At 42.5% G+C, this 19764-nt stretch overlaps 1 protein-coding gene across 3 annotated transcripts in view; it reads right to left on the reverse strand.

The window, feature by feature from the left end:
- HLF (HLF transcription factor, PAR bZIP family member) overlaps positions 1–19542 on the reverse strand; it is a 37876-nt gene extending 18334 nt beyond the window's left edge. For 2 of the 3 annotated variants that reach the window (XM_074160035.1, XM_074160034.1), the window contains exons 1-2: positions 19210–19542; positions 17478–17813 (exon numbers count right to left, since the gene is read on the reverse strand). In XM_074160035.1, coding sequence (XP_074016136.1) covers positions 17478–17813; positions 19210–19315 — 442 coding nt within the window. In that variant the 5' untranslated portion in view covers positions 19316–19542. Of the gene's footprint in view, positions 1–4477; positions 4485–17477; positions 17814–19209 lie in introns of those variants that run through there. The other variant, XM_074160036.1, reaches the window with a different exon arrangement.
- Between the last annotated feature and the right edge of the window lie 222 nt (positions 19543–19764).

The following is a 19764-nucleotide window of genomic DNA, read 5'->3' on the forward strand; positions in this document are numbered from 1 at the left end:
ATTAAAAATAAAAATATATTTAAGTCTAACCTTGAGGCCAACATGAACTGGCGAATCACTTACCAATTCACTGCGTATGGGAGCTTTTCAACATACGTGTCTGCATTTTACAAATACACATAGAGGACCCTGTCCACTGAAAATTATCATTAAGGAAAGAGTAAGCAATAGCAGCCTTATTTACAGTAACTGTATTTTTAATACAGTATTTTTCTTCCAGTAACCGTAGCTGCAAATTTCAAAATTAGTTGCCAATCCAGACATACCAAATAACTTTCAAACAATGTCTTGGCACTGAACCAGTTCTTTAACAGAGACCCTTCTACCCTCTTCTAATACAGTAAATTTCGTAGAAGTCTCTGCCTGCCTGGGAGCAAAGCCCTCTGTGTGCTGCGCTGTACACAGCAGCCAGACAACCAGCTCAACACCCTTCTGATTAAAAGAATGCCTTTTCTTACTTTCATAGGCAAGGTATCACTAGTGTGTAACACCACTATTCTGGGTTTATTCAGCAGGGGGTAAAGTGCAAAGTACTTATCTCTGACACCTTCAATCTTTACAATACTTGAAATTTCTATTAAATATAACAGTGCTTTACTAAAAGTAGATTCCCACAGAAATAAATTGACTGGTCTGGCTTCCCTTTTGCAATGGTGGTCATCCCATTCTCTGTATAGGATACCTGTCAGACATTATATGCCATATAGTATTTTACTCTTCAAGGATTTTGGGGGAGGACAGGACACAACATAATCCTTTGTGTTATCTTTCTCTTATTCACCAGGTCACCTGTAGGCAAAGACCCTGCAAGCTTCACTGCCCCTGCACAACTCCCACCGTGAGTCCCTTCTGAATAAAGGATGGGGTCTGCTGGAGTTGGCCATGCAGAAAAAGGTCTATCTGTGCCCAAACGAAAGGAGAAGCACTGGAGAGTTGGAAAGCACTGCAAGCTGAGGGCAGCAACAATTCATAGGCTTGGAAAATTATGTGGGCTTTACCTTTTACACTCCTGTTAACTCTGATTTTCATGAAGTAGGTGGTGTTGCTACAGCAACTGTCATATCACATCATTTCAGCTGTCTCTGTCACAGAGATCATCTTATTTTATCTTAAACTCAGATATGCAGCTTTTCTTCTTCTATTCTAAAGCCCTCTATATTTTGGATATAAAAAATTACACAAAATGGAGCTGTGCCATATAAATGATATTTTCTAAAAACGTACCAAAGCTTACAGAACATTTTTATTTGTTCTCCTTTTACAAATGCAGAAGCGGCACTGACCAGATTTATGGTGCTCCAGAGGTTCAGAAATAAATTAAGAGCTGGTCTCATCATAAAGATGCTTCATGCCACCTTTTAATGTGTTCTTCCTATGGAAGCAAACCCTGTGTTCTGGTGCACTTCACCAGAAGTAACGCATCTATTCACAGGTGAAAACATCTTGCTTCATCATGCCCAGGCCATTTATTCACCTACATTCCATAAAATTCACACCCAGCTTAGATGCTGCTGCCCATCCACCGCACACAATAAGCTGTGCAACTTGCGTACCTCACCCACTCAACCCGAGCCTGGAAGAAGCATCTGCTGAAGCAGAAGTCTTGACACATCTTCACCCGTTTCAGAAGGTTTGCCTTAGCTGCTAGGGATGAGGTGGCCACCGGGCTTTGCAGCTCCCTTGCTCAGTGACCCAAGAACTTGGTGCTACCTCCTCTGCCTCCATTTTGCTGTCTGGATAAGGTCTTTGAGGACTCAATGCACAAGCAAAACTCAATAAAATCCTGATGACGGAAAGGCTGTATTAAATTTTTGTTATTAACATGCATTCCAACTTGTGCAATCACAGATCTTCCTTTAAAAAAACAAAAAACCAAAGTGGAACAGTAGTAAATATTCAGTTACACCCTCAGGCTACTCAGGAAACTAGAGAAACCTCTATCTATAGTCAAAGGTTATTGCACAGACCACTCAGCTGCTGGCACAGCTCAGACCACCAGATCAAGCTCTGCCACAGCCTAAGCTAGGAAGTATTTATATCTGCTTCTCCGTAAGCATTTCCAGCCACTTTCAAAACAATCAATGCAGTCACCAAATTACACTTCACTTCTATAAAGACAGGTCCTGGGCAGATGGAAATCTGCCTACACGGACCTAAGCTATGGGCAAGAGCTGTATCTCACGTACCTGGTTAAAGGCTGTGCACACAATTAAGATAGCAAGCGGCCTTTCAGTTCTTTCAATGACTTTGCAAGCTTCATTTCAGTGCCCCAGTACCTGACAGTCCTTAGCTTAATTTCCTAGAGACATGAGTTTTGGGCAATGGTGCAGTGCACATGTCTGTCTAGCCTCCACCCAACAACTTTTGAAACTGTTGGCCAATTTCAAACAAATCTGGCAGAGGTATAGACATCTATTACTAACGAGCTTTGTGAAAATAAGTAAATGAACGAAGCTCTTCACTGCCAGCTGAAGGAAGGCTGCAGGAGCCTCTTTACACACCAGAGAACCCACAGAGATGTTGCTGCTCATGGAACGGACTCCTTAGGCAGGCAGCAGGAAAGGAAAAAGAAAAGTATTCACCAAGTTATTATTTATTATGGCAGTCAGTGAAGTCACTTAATCCTCTTGTTCTCTACTGGAATTGAGAATGTCTTTTCACCTTATCCCATCCACTCATTTACTATTTCTAGTAATCATGAGCAAAATTATTTGTTTGACAACTGCAGTGTCACTTGACAATCTCTCTGAACTCCACACAGACACATCTGGTACTAATAGCCATTAAAACAGTCATGCACATGTCCGGTCTTAAAAATCAGTGTAAAAGACAGGCAGATGTGGACAACCCAGCTGTCTGGTATCATCTGAGCATTTATTTATTCTTTCAATATGCAGTGAAAACCAGAGCTCTACTAGAAAAATCTTTTTTTATATTATCCGCAGCACTTATTATGCAAGTAATGTAAGCCTTCCAACCAAGACACAGCAGGAGAGTTGGGATTCAACAAATTTGCCCTGACAGCAATTAATTATGGAGTTTGGGGTGGGCAGGGATTTGGTTGAAGGAGGGAAATTTTTTTTTTTGGTAAAGATTTTGTTAAAAGACAATAAGCTAGGTGAGGGATGCTGAGTAGGACTCATAGCTAAGAATCAGAGTGCTCTAGACTTACTCTGGAAACTGCATGTCTCTGCCTGCTTGAGGGATACACACTGACACAGATCAGAGGTCCCTTCTGACCCTCTTCTTCCTCACTGCTGTTATTTCAGTGTTACGAACCTTCACAAATGCTGCAGCCTGGGGAAAAATGGGTTAAACTTCACAAATTAAAAACAAGCAAGAGAAACACCTTTCCTCCTTCTGCTTAACTGGATAATTGTTTAGCAGGAACCTGCTTGATGAGTTTCAGCAGCCCCCAGAGATCAGGCAAGGCTGCTTCTGAGAGCAGTTAAAGCTGCTGACTGTATAAACACCTTTATGCCGACCAACGGGGCACCCCTCGCTAAGGTTGGTTTTTTGCTAACTAAAATTTCCAGAAGGCAGTGAAGCAGTTTGTATACCAAAAATCCACCCAAACCCAGTAAAAGCGGGGAACTAAACTATTTTAGATGGAATATTTTATAGATGTTATATACATAAAACTGCCTTATGGTCAGAATAAATAGATGATTTAAAATATGTTTAAGTGAATGAAGAAAGACTAAATAATTCTCACTGCAATGGAGAGAGCATAACAGTAAGATTCAAATGAATAAATAACAGGTTCTATCCTAGTAATTTAAGGGGCTAAGAAAATTCTAGTTCTGAAGGTTCATGTGACAAGTCAAAGGGCTTCACTGGATCTGTACAATCCTCTGGGCTTATTACTTGATACCATTTATCTATAATGCTAAGATTTTACTCTAGTAATGAGTGATTTTGAGTCCAGTTGGCTAAAAAGTACATGATGATTGATTTTCACACAGGGATTACCTTGTCCTTTATCAGATGTGTGTGCAAGCACGTGAGTTTAAAAAAAAAAAAAAAAAGACAAACCCTGGTAAAATCTTGCTATAAATTCAAACCAGTCACAACTGTATAAACACCAAGGCAGCACCTACAGAAATCACTGCAAAATACTGGAAAATATTTACTTAGAACTGTCCCTATTATCATCATCATTTCTAATTATTCACCTTCAACCAATTAAACGCTGCAACTGATAAATGGACATTTGTACACGCTGAGTTTTAACATCAAGAACCCAGCTCTCCCTTCCTGAAGCTCTCAGTCGACACCAGCTGGGAGTCTCACCTCAGGGCTCTTTCTCCCAGGTTCTCTTCTCTAAGGATGCAAGAGAGACTAAGTGAAGGCAACTGTAAATTTATATCCTAAAGAATAACATACGGATTTGGGGAAAAGTATTGCAGCTTTTGCCAATATTCATCTGCTCAGACGCAGCTCAAAGTGTCTGATTAAAGTTACTGTAAAAACAGACTTCTGGGCTCAGCACTGTCCATAGAAAACCACCCACCCCACCATTTCAAGAGAGGTGTCCCTTCATAAAATAAGGGGAACTGCTCCTCAAACACCACTGCTGTAATCATGTTTTGTACCCCCTCCCCAAGCATTATGTCTTTTTGTACTATTTTTTCATACAAGGGTGCCCTCAGAGATGTTGGGGTTTCAAACCCAGAGCCAACTTTCCAAAACATGCTGCATTTTGAAAAGCCCATTTTTGTTTCAGAGAAATAAATGAGTTTGCATCATAAAGGCTTTATCCCCCCAAACCCAAAGCCTCCCATACAGTTAAAAATCAAACCCAGCTTTATTTTCCTGTATGAGTCAGGCTGCATGCAAACAGCTTCAGAGGAAGGCAAGCTTGGGGTGGAGAACAGAACTAAGTACGAAATCCAGAGAGGGATACTTGTTCTTCTAACAGCATACTCCTATTTTCCCAAGACATTTGCTAATATTTTCATTTTAAAACTAGAGGAAAGCCACCCCCTTCCCCCAAAAAGAATTTTTAAAGATTATAAAGACACACAAGGACACACTTTATTATTTTAACAATTATTGCTATTTTCAGAGCTCCAGCACAGCTACTTCCTTCCATAATTGGACTTCAATCAAACCCTAGTGAAGCTTTTGATCTTGGAAAGAGTAACAACATAGCTCTGTTATCGGCACATAGGGGGCAAAGAGTAGGACATCCAGAGTTTTTCAATAAAAGAAAGTTAATTGCTTTGACTTATAGTTATCAAAGGTCACGGCTACAAGTTCTGAGTGCACATACATAACGGTGCACGCTGAGAAACCTTGTATAGACCAGCCAAAGTAAGTGTTGGGATTATGCTATCTGTATGCATTAAAAAAAAAAAAAAAAAAAAAAAAAAAGAAGAAAAAAGCAGCAAAACAATGCTAGATTACTATCCAAATATACCCCAGTGGATGTCCTGCCAAATAGCAAATATGTGGCTGTAAGCTCCAAACTGAAATAAAAGCTTGGCCAGAAGCCCAGAGCTTCACTGTATTTTGCTCAGCTAGCCATAGTCTGGCAGAACAGAGTGAACACATTCTCAGCCACGTGATAAAGAAGCCCGTCGGGCCAAGCTGATTTCCTTGTGTTGGTTAAATGTGATCTTCAGACTGTACACACCAGCGGCTTTGGGAAAACGTGAGAAAGTGGGAAACAACAAGCCACAGGCTATAAACTGAAGGGCAGCAAAAAAATTACTTAAGGGGTTTCCCTAAATGCTAGTGTTGCCATTTCTGTATTTCAATGAGGTGTTAACTGGGCTCGTAGGACTGAGCATATTCGGCAAAGGGTGCTGAGCACCGGGAAATCACCTGGATTTTGACAGGAGTTACACACCATAAGCTCCTTCAAGGATGCAGACCCTGAAAGGACCCGATTGGGAAAAGGCAGTGTAAATTCTTCATCGTAGAGGATTATGAGAGCTTCCCAAAAGCGGCTCAAAAATACAAAACGCTGAGTGACTTCAAATTCCATACTTGGGAGAATCAGAGGTACCCAGGCCTCTCAGGTTGTGTCACAGGACAGGAAGACTATGAACCTACTGGTGGTAGACATCTCCTATGGTTCACATTTTGCTGACGCTACTTAAATAGCCACCAAGTAGCACTGCTGAACACAGAGAAACATTCATGAAGGGAGACAGAATTTGGCCAAAGGATTCAAGCCGAAAAACATGTAGGGTCTAATGGGATAAAAGCTGCCCTGATGATAAGTTATTACATTTTGATAGTAGTGATAATGATGTTTTTAAATAACTGACTTCAGAAGAGACAAACAGCATCCCTGGCCAGCATCAGAGGTGCACGTGACTCGTGAGAGCATGTTACATGTGGAAGCAGAAAGAGAAGCCTCCAAATGCAAGACCTCAGAAGTACATCCCTGCTACAGATAAGAGGATGAAATAGTCGTAAGAGTACATAAGAAAAGTGAGATTTGTTTACTTTCTAACAGAAAGAAATTGATAACCTAGACACGTGCAGCAGCTGATGAAATCAGAGACACATGAGTTGACAATTACACCTCCAGTTCTTTCCTTCTATTTGGCTAATGATTTCTTTTCACGTGTTCAGAACAGCTTCCAGACAGACTACCACAATTTTCAACAATGACTTCAACCATGTCGCACCGAGAAAATTGAACAGATAAGAGAGTTTGGAAAAGTGTTTCTTAAACCCAGTGATGACTCCAGTCCAACAGAAAGCTCAGCCTTCCTGAGAGCAGCCACGTGATTATGGATGCATGGATGCATGAACCAGGTCTCAGAGTCTGGACAATCCATGCCCTGATTTTTTAAGTGCCGAGACAGCAATGACTAAGGTGTTTCAAGTAGACACCCAAACCACAGCTGTCCAACATCTGTAACTGAAGGCTTGTGGTTTAACATCCTCAAAAGGTTGATATGCAGGTTAACTTTAAATATGCTGCACTCTTTCCTAATCCTCTCATTTACATATACAGCTGAGTGATGCAGGTGTTCACAAGGTCAACCTCCTGCTCCATTTTACTCAGTTTGTGTTGTTCTCAAAAAATGGCTCAACCACCAGATTACTACCACCTCATCTAATGAGCAAACTGCCTCTTTTTTGCCTATGTGACTTAGAGGAAGGCACTGGAACAACATATGGCTAAGGAATATGACACAGTCTTGATATCTTACTTATTAACCTTATCTGTTACGCTCTTCTCTTCCAAGAGAAATAATCTTCACTATGGGCGGGGGAATTAATTCCTCATTTTTCAATGTACATGTACTGATACAGAGGGCAGGCACCTTGGCAGCTGGTGACAAAGGCCATACTATCGTCAGTCCCTTGTAACTAACCTGCTAGGGTAGCTGCGGTCCCCACAGAAGTCTGGAAATTGAGAGTGAGAATTAAACAACGGTGTCCTAAGGTATTTGTAGTTTCACTCCCCGAAGTCTGCTCACTCTTTGCTAGTCGTCAGAGCAGTGACCACCCAGCTCAACGGGGCTCTGATTCCGGCCACCTTTCTTTAGCTGCCCGGTTGCACTGCCTCAGCTGGAAGTCAGTCATTATTGATAAGGAGAATTGGGCTACTCCATGGGGTTAGCCCAGCATATAAAATGGAAACACCAAATTAAATTATGTCAGGATGTATGTAACACCAAAAAGACCTCATGGAGCAAATACATATTGCTGTGAAAACTTTACTTCAACATCCATATGCCGCCATGGTGTACTTCAAACAGGAGCGAGCTCAGCACTTGCAGTTATTTCAGACCTCTATCTGATTTTTCAGTCTTCCAAAGTTAAGCTCAAGGCGATGTCTTAGATGCAGTTTAAAAAACAACAAGAAAAAAGGCAAAGCAAAAAAAAATCTCAACATTTCCCAGTAAACTTTCTCCGAGTCCTGAGAAAGCAGGAAGAAACTCTTGACTGTCTTTTCATACAACTTTTTTTTTTTTAAGACACTTCATATGGCATAAGCCACTGCCAGACCAAATGGACTTTCAGGCCTCAGATAAGTGTTACCTTACCACAAAGGGCATCGAAACGTCTCATTGCTGTGCTGGAAACAGAATGTAGGAACGTAGAGAGGTTCTAACAAATCTCTAAAGGCCATAAAAAGCATGTGCGTTCAGGGGTAGAGGGAATGGGACACTGAGGGAGCGGAGGAGTCCACCCAGCAGCGCTGCATTGTGCTGCGAGCGCGTTGTGTCATTACAGCTTTATCCCGACACACCCATATTTACAGCACACAATGTACTGTACAACTCACAACGCCAAGAAACTCAACATATCTAATCTGGCAGAAAAGCAAAGTCATATCAGGTTAATCCAATTCTTAAATTGCACAACTTTGAAAAGCCAATAGGAAAACAAATCTTCCCCTGGCTTGTGCTCCCCCTAGTCCTCCTCCCAACACACATACCCTGCCACGACCTACTTTTCCTCTTTGATCGCTCAACATTTTTAGCCCACTCTCACTCTCCCCTGTTTCTCATTCACTTCTAACCTCCCTCCGCCCCAGGCCCCGGTGGCAGAGCGGAAAGTTCACGCCGACGAGAGCAAGCCGTAAAAGGCAGCTTTGTGCGCGGTGCCCCGGCCGAGGCGCGCGGAGAAGAATGAATGGCAAGAACCATACACAAGGTCACTTGGACACCTGCCCGCATGTGATACTGCAATAATTGTGATAAGATAACAGGCCTCAAATTTGAAGTTGGCTGACTGCAAGGTAGTTTCAAACAGGGCAGCGGAGCTGGAGCGCTTCTGCTGCACAAGAGGAACAGGATATAGTAAGGTTCCATAAAAGTTCAGATGATTTTTAGGTAAACTAATTCTGCTCGACTTTGGAAAGGATGAAGATTATTCCACTGCCTGGGTTCAGTGCTTTCAAGATCTTGCCTACAAAACTTATAGTTGGTTTTCTAACTTCTCTTTTCAAATGAAACCTTAGAGTCTCATATAATCACACGATTCCAGAAGCTGAGGATTTTAAAGGAAGAACAATAGTGGAAAAAAGTTTGTGACACTCCCCTTCAACACACACTAAACCAATTAAACCTGGTTTATTGCAGATTCATTTCTTAAAGTGAATTGACATCTCATGGTGTCTAAAAAGGTGTCAGCTTTTCCAGAAGCATTTCACACAGATCAGGCATTTTAAAGGTCTCATGTAAATTCTCTGATGTGGAAAATGCACATTTACATTACAGCTCTTCCTGCTCAGTAACATATTCCCACCCTATCAACTCATCTATTTTCATGAAATTTTGGGAATGGAATTATTCTTTCTGATCACAACTTTCATGCCACGTTTGGTTAAAATCAGCCAATATACTCAAAAATCATGAAGCAGGAACACGCAAGAGGCCACACATACCTATAGCATGACTGCACGTGGTTTCTTTTCATAGCAAACCAGGCAAAAAAAATACCCCAACGCTCATCTATCACAGCCAGCAACAGAGCTGCAAGAGTTACATACACGAAGCAGCCAAATGCCCCACGCTGCACCAAGGGGCCGCAGCTGCAGGGATTACAGACGTCAGTAACATCTGTATTTCCACTATGCAGCACAAAGGGAGAAGGAAGAGTGATATGTCAGATTGCTGCAGGGTTCTTCAAACTAAGTCAGTTTAACCCTCTCTGTTTTGCTGAAGAACACGATTTGGTTTTCAGTGCTTAATTCCTACTTACTAAGCATTAGAAGCTAAGCACCCAGCTGGGTTTTTAAGCAGAATTCTTGCTGGAGTAGGACTCGTTTCCAAATGTTGAAATAGCGAGTTTGTAAAAATGACTAAATTGTTTTAAGTCACCTCCTCTGTTTCAATGCAGCCCTCTTGCTTTGAGCCCGTGTTTTATGTTCTGCAGCCTCGAGTAACGCACTCATCTACAGGAAGGTTTAGTGCTGTTATTTCAGTAATCTCGCTGTGCTAAAAATATTGATTGCACTGTCAAATGGAATTCTGCAGGAGTATTCTGCGTTTAGAAGTTTCACATTATTGTTCCTTCAGTTTTTCAAAATGCAATCTACAATTTCCTTTCTTGCCTCCTTAGAATCTCAAGTTATAAGGTTACTAGCAGGACCACATCTAATTTCTGTTTTGAGTGCTTTCACCTGTATTGTGATTGTTAAGTTACTAGGTGACCTCAAGTATAGCAATGTCCATGTAGAAGAATTAAGTTGGGAGCCTTGCAAACATTTAAAAAAAAAAAATTTAAGACCCAATCATTGCCACACAAAGTAATGGATCTTGCTATGGATGGAGAACCCTGTTCATTCATTTGTTTATTAAATTCAGGAGTACCAACCAGTTCTGTAATGAATTACTTAATCTTTGACCTATTGTCCACAGCCATGTTCCAGAACAAAGAATTTATAGCAAGCTGAGCTCCCTAAGGCTAATTGGAAAAGAACTCTTTTTTTTTTTTTAAGCCATTCTCCATCCTCAACAAGTCATTTATAAACTATGTATTTTTGCCTCTCCGCTTATACACCTACATCTCTAAGAATGACATTTTGTTACAGGTGAGTTATCACCGTAGTTCACTCTAGCATCTGCTTGTAGAGTAAATGCATGCTAATACATCCACCTGTGGGTTCCTGTCAAGTTTTGTTTCAGTAATAATCTAAATTTGTGTTCCAGTTAATAAGGATCCTAGTTTTCTAGGACTCTAATGCAATTTGGGTTTTTTTTATTTCCTCCCACAAATGGCCATACAGGAGCAAAGAGCTTCACGATCCTCAATGCCTGTTTTCACTAAAAGGCAAATAATATATGAAGAAGAGAATACTACCAGTAAGATGAAGAGCTAAAGCTGTTTCTCTCAAAGTTGAGCAGAGAACCCTGAAGCAAGAGCATGCCACATCAGAGAAGCTAAGCAATGGTGTTGGATGGTGTACAATGAAAATCTGGGCCAAATTTAGCCCTGGCAAGATTTAGTTCAGAGAATGGGACAGGGAAGCATAACTATACAACAGCTTCAAGCGTCTCCGAAGTGTGAGAGGTTGAACAATAACTCGTATTCATTTAAAATTTGACGGATAGTACCTCAGTTATGCCAAGTTGAAGTGCTATGAAGAGCCCTAGCAGAAAAGAGAAGGGGAAAAAACCAAAGTTGCAACACATGCTGCCTTACCTACCTGTGTCAGCTCTCCCCACATCAGCCCTGAAGCTCTCAGGACCAAAAATTCAGCTTTGTGATAGATAGTCAGCTTCTTTAATAGCATTTGTTCATTTAAAAAAAAAAAAAAAAAAGGGCGATACAAGCTACAAAATCTATGTCATGCATTAATTTTGAAACAGTTGTGCATTTTACATTTATTTTCGTTACTAACTCATTAAATGGAGTAGATTTGAGGTTTAAGTAGATTTTTTTTCGAAACTTTCATTAGCTACTTAAGGTAGAAGGATCAAACCACAGTTTTTCTTGAATAAAACCTAATTGAAATAGTCTTTTCTGATCAACACAGTCTTCTGTGGAATTCAGACAAAATACTGAAAATACATTTCATTTGTTATGAAAGTAAGACTTCAAAAAAAGCAAACTTCTGATCATATTTGTGTGATATAAATACTAAATAGCTCCATAGTGTACTGCCAGCCAACCAACCTTCTGATTTCATAATGTTCTAAAGCCCTCCTTACCAATGATAACTATGTCCTTTCATCCTGAGAAAACTCCACTGGCGCACCAGAGCTGTCACCCCCACACACACACCTTAAAAAAAGAAATAATAAAAAAATCCAGAAAGATGAATGACAAGAGAGTAAATGGTGACATTTTGCTGCTCCACCTAGGAGCTGATGGAGAGCAGTCAACAAGCCGCTTGCCTGCTGAGCAATACTGAAATCAGCCAGACCGCATGAGGAGTAAAGTACTCGTTGCTGAGATTAATTGGGCAGAATCTGGCCACGGCTAGCTCCCACAATTGCCAATCTGCTGTCATATAAATATGTACAGATTGAACAACTTAATGTGTTTCCTAGTACCTTCATCTAATCAGATAACATCTATGTCTTCTTCATATACATCTCCTGATGATGTCTTCTCTCTTAACTATAACGTATTGTTTTATGAAAGACTTCAGGGTGTACTAGCTTCTTAAAAATCAAATCACTGCCCTAGAGAATCATTCAATCAAACACTCTCCAATACACTTTGAGAGGGGAAGCAGGGCTCTGAGAAAAACATTGTACTTTTTCTAGGTAATTGCAACAAGTTTGACACTCAGACATCCTCCAAATGTCTTTCCAAGGGGACAAAACCCCTACTTGTTTCCTCTGTGTATCCTCTTCCTAACACTGGATAGCCCTTACTGGCCTAAGTAGCCCTGTCAGCGTGGAAAACACTGTTCCTGATGAGAACTGAAGAGTCAGGCCAGGTACATTTTAAAAGTATAGCATGAACCCCAAGATGTTTCATGCTGTTGATTGTTTGAACTCTGAATTAACTTCAAGTTCTTTCATGCAGTCAAGCAATTATTTAACCAATAATCAACATTTAACAGTGAATATTAAAATTAGATCTCTTGAAGGAGACACAGTGTTCTTGCTTCCAGCATTAACAAGGCTTGCGCGTTCAGCACTTTTTTCCCCTGTTATCATGTGACAGGCTATTTTTAATATTTGCCTGAATATATTTTGCATCTTCCTTTGATCCAGAAAGCAGTTTTCTGAGGCTTGTCTGCTTATTGCATTTCCCTTGCCGAGGCAGTCCGGAGCGAAGCTTTTTTCCATTTCACTGCAATTTTGGCATGGGCTGGTAACGGCAGGAGCACAGAGCCGTGCGTGCCTGCCTGCTGCTCCAGCAAAAGCCACGCTGAGCAGGCGGCACAGGGGACTGCCACGTGCCTAAAGCACATGGTCATGCAGGCAACAGCCATCCAGAGCCTCACGTGAGAGTCAATGTGAAGAGCAGCTCTGGGTACCAGCCTGCCTGATGGTTTAGCTGGTCATTCCCATGTCGTCACGTGGGAGAACAAAGGTCAGGAAATTCCCAGCTCCTCTTGGTGGCCGGAGGTGGACTCCAAGAGAGGGGGCTCACGCTGTAGCTCATGCAACACCTAGTAACTGCTTGTAAACAATGATTAAAGCTTAGGAGAGGATTCCACGTACAGGCTGGCTGCTGGGAACACTGCTCTTCACACTACAAAGGCTGTGCTGGAAGAGGAGGTCACGTTAAGAAACACAGGGGAAGGAAGACTGCAATAAAGGGAGTGTTGCACACACACCCTTTTGTGGGCTGCCCCCTTCACCGAGTCATCCCCAGTATGCAGCTGAGAGGCTGGATGGAGCAAGAACAAACCTCTCCCAGTTGGCTGCTGTGCCTATCACAAACAAGAGTTAAAAAGAAAATGCCAAAAACCACCCAATCACGCCTGGTGTCAATCATTACAGTTCAGTATCTATGTAAGAAGTAAAAGGTAATGGATACTGCACTCCAGATGAAATATCTGAGCTGAATAAATAAAACATGGCATTTGATAAAAACTTTGTGTTCTTGGGGGGGGGTGGGAGGTATAAGTGCACTTCAAAGGAAAACAGTTTTCAGCTTTTTGATTAACGTACCCCTAAATCTTATTTTTTTTAAGCTGAAAGTGAAGACTTGCAGATACTGCTCCTAGGTGCATTTCTGCAGCAGATTACAAAGCTTGGTTTTCTTTTTTCTTTCCTTAAATAATCTTTGGCAGATCTTTTCAAGTAGTCTAAGCACCCAGCCATCCAGGCAACACAGACTGAAAACCACTGTCATAGGAACGCAAAGAATGAGGGAGTTTTTTCAAAGCCTCCGACAGCTCTACCTTCCATAAGGAGCAGGGCAGTAAGAGCACATGGGTTATCACGGTGTCAGCAGCATCCCCGTGACACAGCCTGACATCCAGGGCTTCAATGGCAAACAGAACACTTGGGTCTAAACCACAAAATCCCAAAAACCTTCTAATTAGGGTCTTCCACCATATTCAGCTGATGCTTCTGAGCTCTAATTCATACCGTTCAAAGCTTTTACAGTGTCTGCCCCATTCATCCAAAGTAGGCCTACAAAAGGAAAAAAGCCAGCTAAAAGTAACCACTAACTAGTTACCTGCAAAATATGAACCTCCCTCTACATACAAACAGCTAAAAATACTCCCAATTTCCTTAAAGTACTCCGCAGTTAAATAGAGATTTACCTTCATCCAAAAAAATGGCAAAAGACATCACAAGGTCTGCAACAGATTAAGAACCAAGAAAGTGTGTTTGCAGTAACAGGTTACTTTCTAAAGCTAGCTTTATAAAACCTATTTTTCTAAGGGAGACTACAGATTTCAAACAACTAACCAGCATCCAATACACACAAGGAGAAAAAAGTTTCAAATGCATCTACACATTACAATGAATGGTGGTCTGCAATGCTAAAATAAATGAAAAGACTATTTTTTATTAACAAAATTGGTACTGTGAAAAAGAAATACATCAGATTCCAATCTTGCAACAGCCATTACCCTGCGTCCCTCCTCTTCGAACCAGTATTTGCTATACGTACATTCCCTGAACAGGAATTTATAGGGAAGTACGTGCTCGCTTTATTCTTTGCTACAGCCCAGGGAAACTGGTGAGCCTAAGCATTTTTCCATCAGCCAGAACACCTGAGCTGGAAATACAGAATTAAGTTAAATTTATAAGGAACCTTTTTTGCTGTTTTCTTGGTGTTGTGGGTTGTTTTGGTTTTCTTTTACCTTTAAGGGAAAAAAAAGTCAGTGAGGATTTTGTAATGTCATGTTCAGCTTTGCTGAGCCTGATGACACTTCTCAGTGAATGCCAGTGCAGATTTCCAGATCTCTTCCAGAGATGGTATAAAATACATATTTGGGCAATACCATTAACTTCTAAAGATAGATAAGGCTTGTATCTCAACACACGCACAAAAATTAAATCTTCTCATGCCACTCTTCTACAGAGCCTCTATGGCCGAGATACACCATGTACGCACACGAGTCACATTTGGTGTTCCACGTGCGTGGGCTCATCCTCCCCCATACACAGAACCCACAGGTAGCGGAGTTTCACCCAACCGCACGTGATAACGCTGGTGCTAAGTGCTGTGGAGCCGTTTAAAGTAGGGACATAAGCAGCGCAGGATTTTACCCTTCCTTCAGCCACACGCTCAAACAGGCTTCCACGGCAAGACAAAATTCAGGGGACGCAACACCAAAATATTTTTAGAAGAATTACTATCACCTAAAGAAATTCAGTTTTCCTAAAGATAGTAAGATCACGTGGAATTAATTTTTATTGAAATTGTATACTTTATACTATTTGTTCTTGGGTTTATTACAACAATACAAATCACAACAGCCACACACACTGGAACGGTAGATCACACCAATTAAAAAAAAAAAAAAAAACCAACCTTTCTTCATGTGACAGTTTAAAAAATGTATTTTAAAAGTCTTAAGATACATTAACCAAAAGGCTCCATTATAATGATTTTAACATTTACCTCCTAACTAACTTTCATATTTCAAAGCAGCACATTTGCCTTGGCACTTTTATGACAACCATAAATGCTCAGTTTTACTGAAAAAATTGTTTAAGATATATACTGTCTTATCTTAAAACTTGTTCAAATGCTAAAGCTCAAGATGATCTCTTCAAAACAGACTGCCAAACTAAGATTTTTACATGACAGCACATAAACATTTCAACAACCTGATGATAAACCAGATTACAGTTAATTGTAATGGGGGGGAAGAAATATTATTTTAGGAAATGGAATGAGCTCCCTTTTAAAAAAACCACATTTAACAAAAAAAAAGTAAACATATTATTCTTAAAGCAAGATGGCGTGGGGAAAAAATACCTGCAAATTTAGATATTTTATCCTACCCCAAGACACGTGACTTCTTTTAAAACCGTAAAAAAAGCGTACAGAATTCCTAGTGAGAAAAGTTTGTAATCCTGTGCTGCAAGCAGCTCGGGAAAAACTCAGAAAAAAATCAATGAGTTGAAAAGTCATGCGGACAGCTGATTACAGATGAGTTCTGACAGGTGATCATTAAAAGCCTGGCTCATAACCAGGCTCCTCTGAAAAAAAGAATGAGGACAGATTATCTGCTTTTAATTTTATGTGTGCATACGCGACAGAAAATGGTGTAGCATATACGCGCTATTTTTAAAAACTGGCTCAGAAAAAGAAAGGGTTTTTTTATATTCTGCTCTTGCCAACTCCAAATATATTTTAATTTTGGAAGCCCTTATAAGTTATTAGTTCACTATGAAATGCCTTGAAACTGAAATACAAAACAAAGTCAAACGCACATAAAGTAAAAGTAAGTAAATCAAATCCACGACTAAACACACGCTTCTGACTTGGGGCCAAGGAGTCTGTCGACAGGTTTGGGGTGTTTTGGGGGGTGTTTTATTTCTTTTTAATGAGAAAGGAATGTTGCAGACTTGTAAAACTTTTCTATTTCATCCTGCTCCACAACTTTTGTCTTTCTATTTATTTATTTTGCCTCCTTATCAGATGATTCTGACAATGACTTCGCACGCTGAGCATGGCAAACGATCAAGCAGAAGGGAGAGGAGTGGTTTCCTGCTCCCAAGAGCACGCTTTGCTCTAGCAAACCTTGTATGCACAGAAGAGCACAATAAATAAGTCACCCTTGGTCTTTTTATTATTTTTAAGAAAAAAAGGCAGAGTTCCATGTTTTCCAAACTTCAATGTTGACACTATTCCACTGACCATGATCTCAGCCATGCTGGTGTCAAGCCAGAGCAGTTATTTTTGATTCATACTAGTGTCTCTAAAGGGACGGTTTCAAGTGCTAATAAACTAATAGAAGACTTCCACTGACATCAAACGGGTTGGAATCATGCATTACAATCAGAACTTGGACTCCATGATGTTCTCTTTGCCTACAGCTTAAGGTGACTATAGATGTAATTTATCAACTCAGGTCAGTTACACTGAGTCTATGCTAATTGAAGCAAGATTACGGTGCAGCTCCAAAATTTAGTTCCTGCCTGTGTACTGTGGCAAATTTTACTTTGCCTAATAAAGAATAGGATTATGGCCAAAATTTCAAACAGGAAATAACTATCTAAGTTTTAACTTCAAAATAATTGTCCTCTCCTGTGCTCTCACATCAAATACTGGCCAAAGGAATATTCTCTTTCACAGTCCCTGTTCATTTAACACCGCGGCATCTATGCATTACTATTCTATTTGAGGTCTTTTTACTTGCTAATAGCTAGTCTGTCAACAAAGAAAAGATGACGGGTAAGTTTCCTCAGAATCCCCACAGTTTCCTTACATAATTTAAACACAAATCTCTGTGGAGCAACTCAGAAACACCTAGAGCTATTATTTTTATTTTTTGGAGTGTGAGTGACTTGAATCCTATCGTCCCTCTCTAAGCTGCCTGTCAACCATACCGGGGGAAGCAGTGATTTACACTGGGGAGGAGGGCTCATGCCAAAATCCATAGGAAATTCTTAGGGCTCATTTACCTGGTCTGACCGGGCTCTGCATGCAGTTCTGCGACACCATGCCTGGATGGACTGAAGTAGAAGCCCTGCTGCTGAGGTCCATGACAGAAGGTGACGCTGAGGTAGCTTGCTGGAGACCTGACTGGTGTGGGCTATGCTCGTGCTGGTTTGGGCTGGGTGGAATGCCATTTTCTGAGAGGAATTCTTCCAGGTCCATGTATTCCAACTGGAAAGTGTCTCCATCGTATGGCAGTGTCTTGTCCCATAATGTTGGACCCAAGAAAGCTGATTGAGGGACTGTGGTACTGGTGCTGTCATCGTCTAACTTCTTCTCTTTATCTTTTTCTTTACCGAATGCTTAAACAAAACACATAATAAAGATATAAGAGCTGAGCAATTAAAATAAGAGATACTACTACTTATTTCTCCTGCACTCTCAGTTGTAAGAAACGAATACTCCTTTCATAAAAATAACCCTTCAATACAGTCCATTTGGTAAAGAACTGAAGGATCGTGCCAAATGAGCACCTTTCCTGCATCCAGCCAAGTTTTTTAGATTTTCCTGTATTTGTAGTTAACAATTCCACAGAATTCATGGCTTTGGATGTCAGCTTCAACAAGTACTCAGCAGACTTAAAAGCGAGTATTTAAATGGAAGCAAACTAGAAGATGTTGTTATATATTCTGTTGAGAGCAATCTTACCCTAACTTCCCTGTAATTTATTATCCTCTCATAAAGTCCCAGTCTTGCTAGTCCTTTCACAAGGAAAGCAGTTCTCAATTTCAGTCCTTCTTAACATTGTTGTAAGCTAGTAACTTACAAAAACAGGTAAGTCTGGCAGAAGAAGTATTCTGATTTGCAGAAGAGCAAAAAATGAAAAATTCAAAGGTAGAAGTAAAGCAAAAAAAAAGTTGAAGTGATGCTTCCTCCTCACTCCTAACATATCTGGTGATTTCCAAGGGAAACACCTGATTTCTCTATAAGATTTGCAAGAATCTGAACCAATAAAGCCTCCTGGCAATTACCATGCCTTCTTAACATTTTCTTTTTAACCACACGCAACAGCCCCGGTGAAATCCTGCGAGTCACTTCGCAATAAAACTCGGAAAGCTGAGAACCCAAAAAAGCCTCGGCTCTGCAACACCTTCTACAGGGTTTTGTTTTTTCAAACGTGTATTTGATTGATTAGAAATACACAGTGCGATTATGCCCGCGCTGCCTCAGCTTCCCAGAGAAGCTGAAACTTTTCTACTGTTAAAGCGCCGTTCAGTGACCGGGGCAGGTTTCGGGGGGGGGGGGGGGGGGCGGTTCGTAAGGGGCGGCTGCGGCGGGACACCGGCTCAAGCTGGGGGGGGGGGGGGGGGGGATGTCCCCGCCGCCCCCCTTTCCCCAACACTTCGCCCCAGGCACATGGCGCCCTTTATTTTAATTTTTCCAGGCGGCCGGAGCCGTCCCCGTGGCGGCGGTGGAAAAACCGAGCGCCTTCCGTTAGGTCAGGCCGACTGCGCCCGTCGCCCGCCTAATACCCTCACCGAAATCACCCCGTTACTTAATCGCCTCGGGGAGGAGGGGGGGTCGGAAGGAGGGAGAAAAAGGGAAAGCGAGGCAGCGGTCCCTGAGGTGACAGCAGGACGGGGGCCGCCATTTCGGGGCGCTTGCCCTCAAGCGGGCCGGGCTGTGAGGGGACCCGCGGGGGACAGAGCTAGCCCCGGGGGTCCGGGGAAGCGCGGGCTTGCCCAGGGGAAGCCTCACCGTCTTCGTGAGCGAGCGGCAGCTTCAGCGGGTTTTCCAGCAGGGACTTCAGCACCCCGTAGGTGGGAGGTAGGAAGGTGGGGTTCAGCGGGAGCGGCCGCGACATGGTGGGCTTTGCCTCGGGGCAGCTGCGCGGCAAGCGGTTCCTTCCCCCTTCCTCTCGCGGCGGCGGCGGCGCCGGTACGAAGCGCGGTGAGTCGGGCGCAGGAGCCGAGCCCCGCTGGCGAGGGGCGCCTGGAGGCCGCCGGAGCAGGGGCGCGGGAGAGGCCGCTCGGCCGCGCAGCTCCACCACCGCCGCTCCCGCCGCCCGCTCTGCGCCGCGCGCCCCGGCCGCGCGCCCATGTGCAGGCGCTGCCGGCGCTGACGTCAGGCGCGGCGCGGCACCGCCATTGGCGCTGGGGGCGCTGAAGGCGGCCCCGCCCACCCCTCGCCCCGCCCCGCGCCCCCCTCCCCACCGGCACGCACGGCAGCCGTTACCCGGCCGCGGCGGGGAGGGGGGGTCGGGCTGGCCGGTGCGCGGGGACCCGGCGGGGAGCGCGGCCGCGCAGCAACCCC

Source organism: Numenius arquata, chromosome 17 (genome assembly GCF_964106895.1).
Source record: "Numenius arquata chromosome 17, bNumArq3.hap1.1, whole genome shotgun sequence".
NCBI lineage: Eukaryota > Metazoa > Chordata > Aves > Charadriiformes > Scolopacidae > Numenius > Numenius arquata.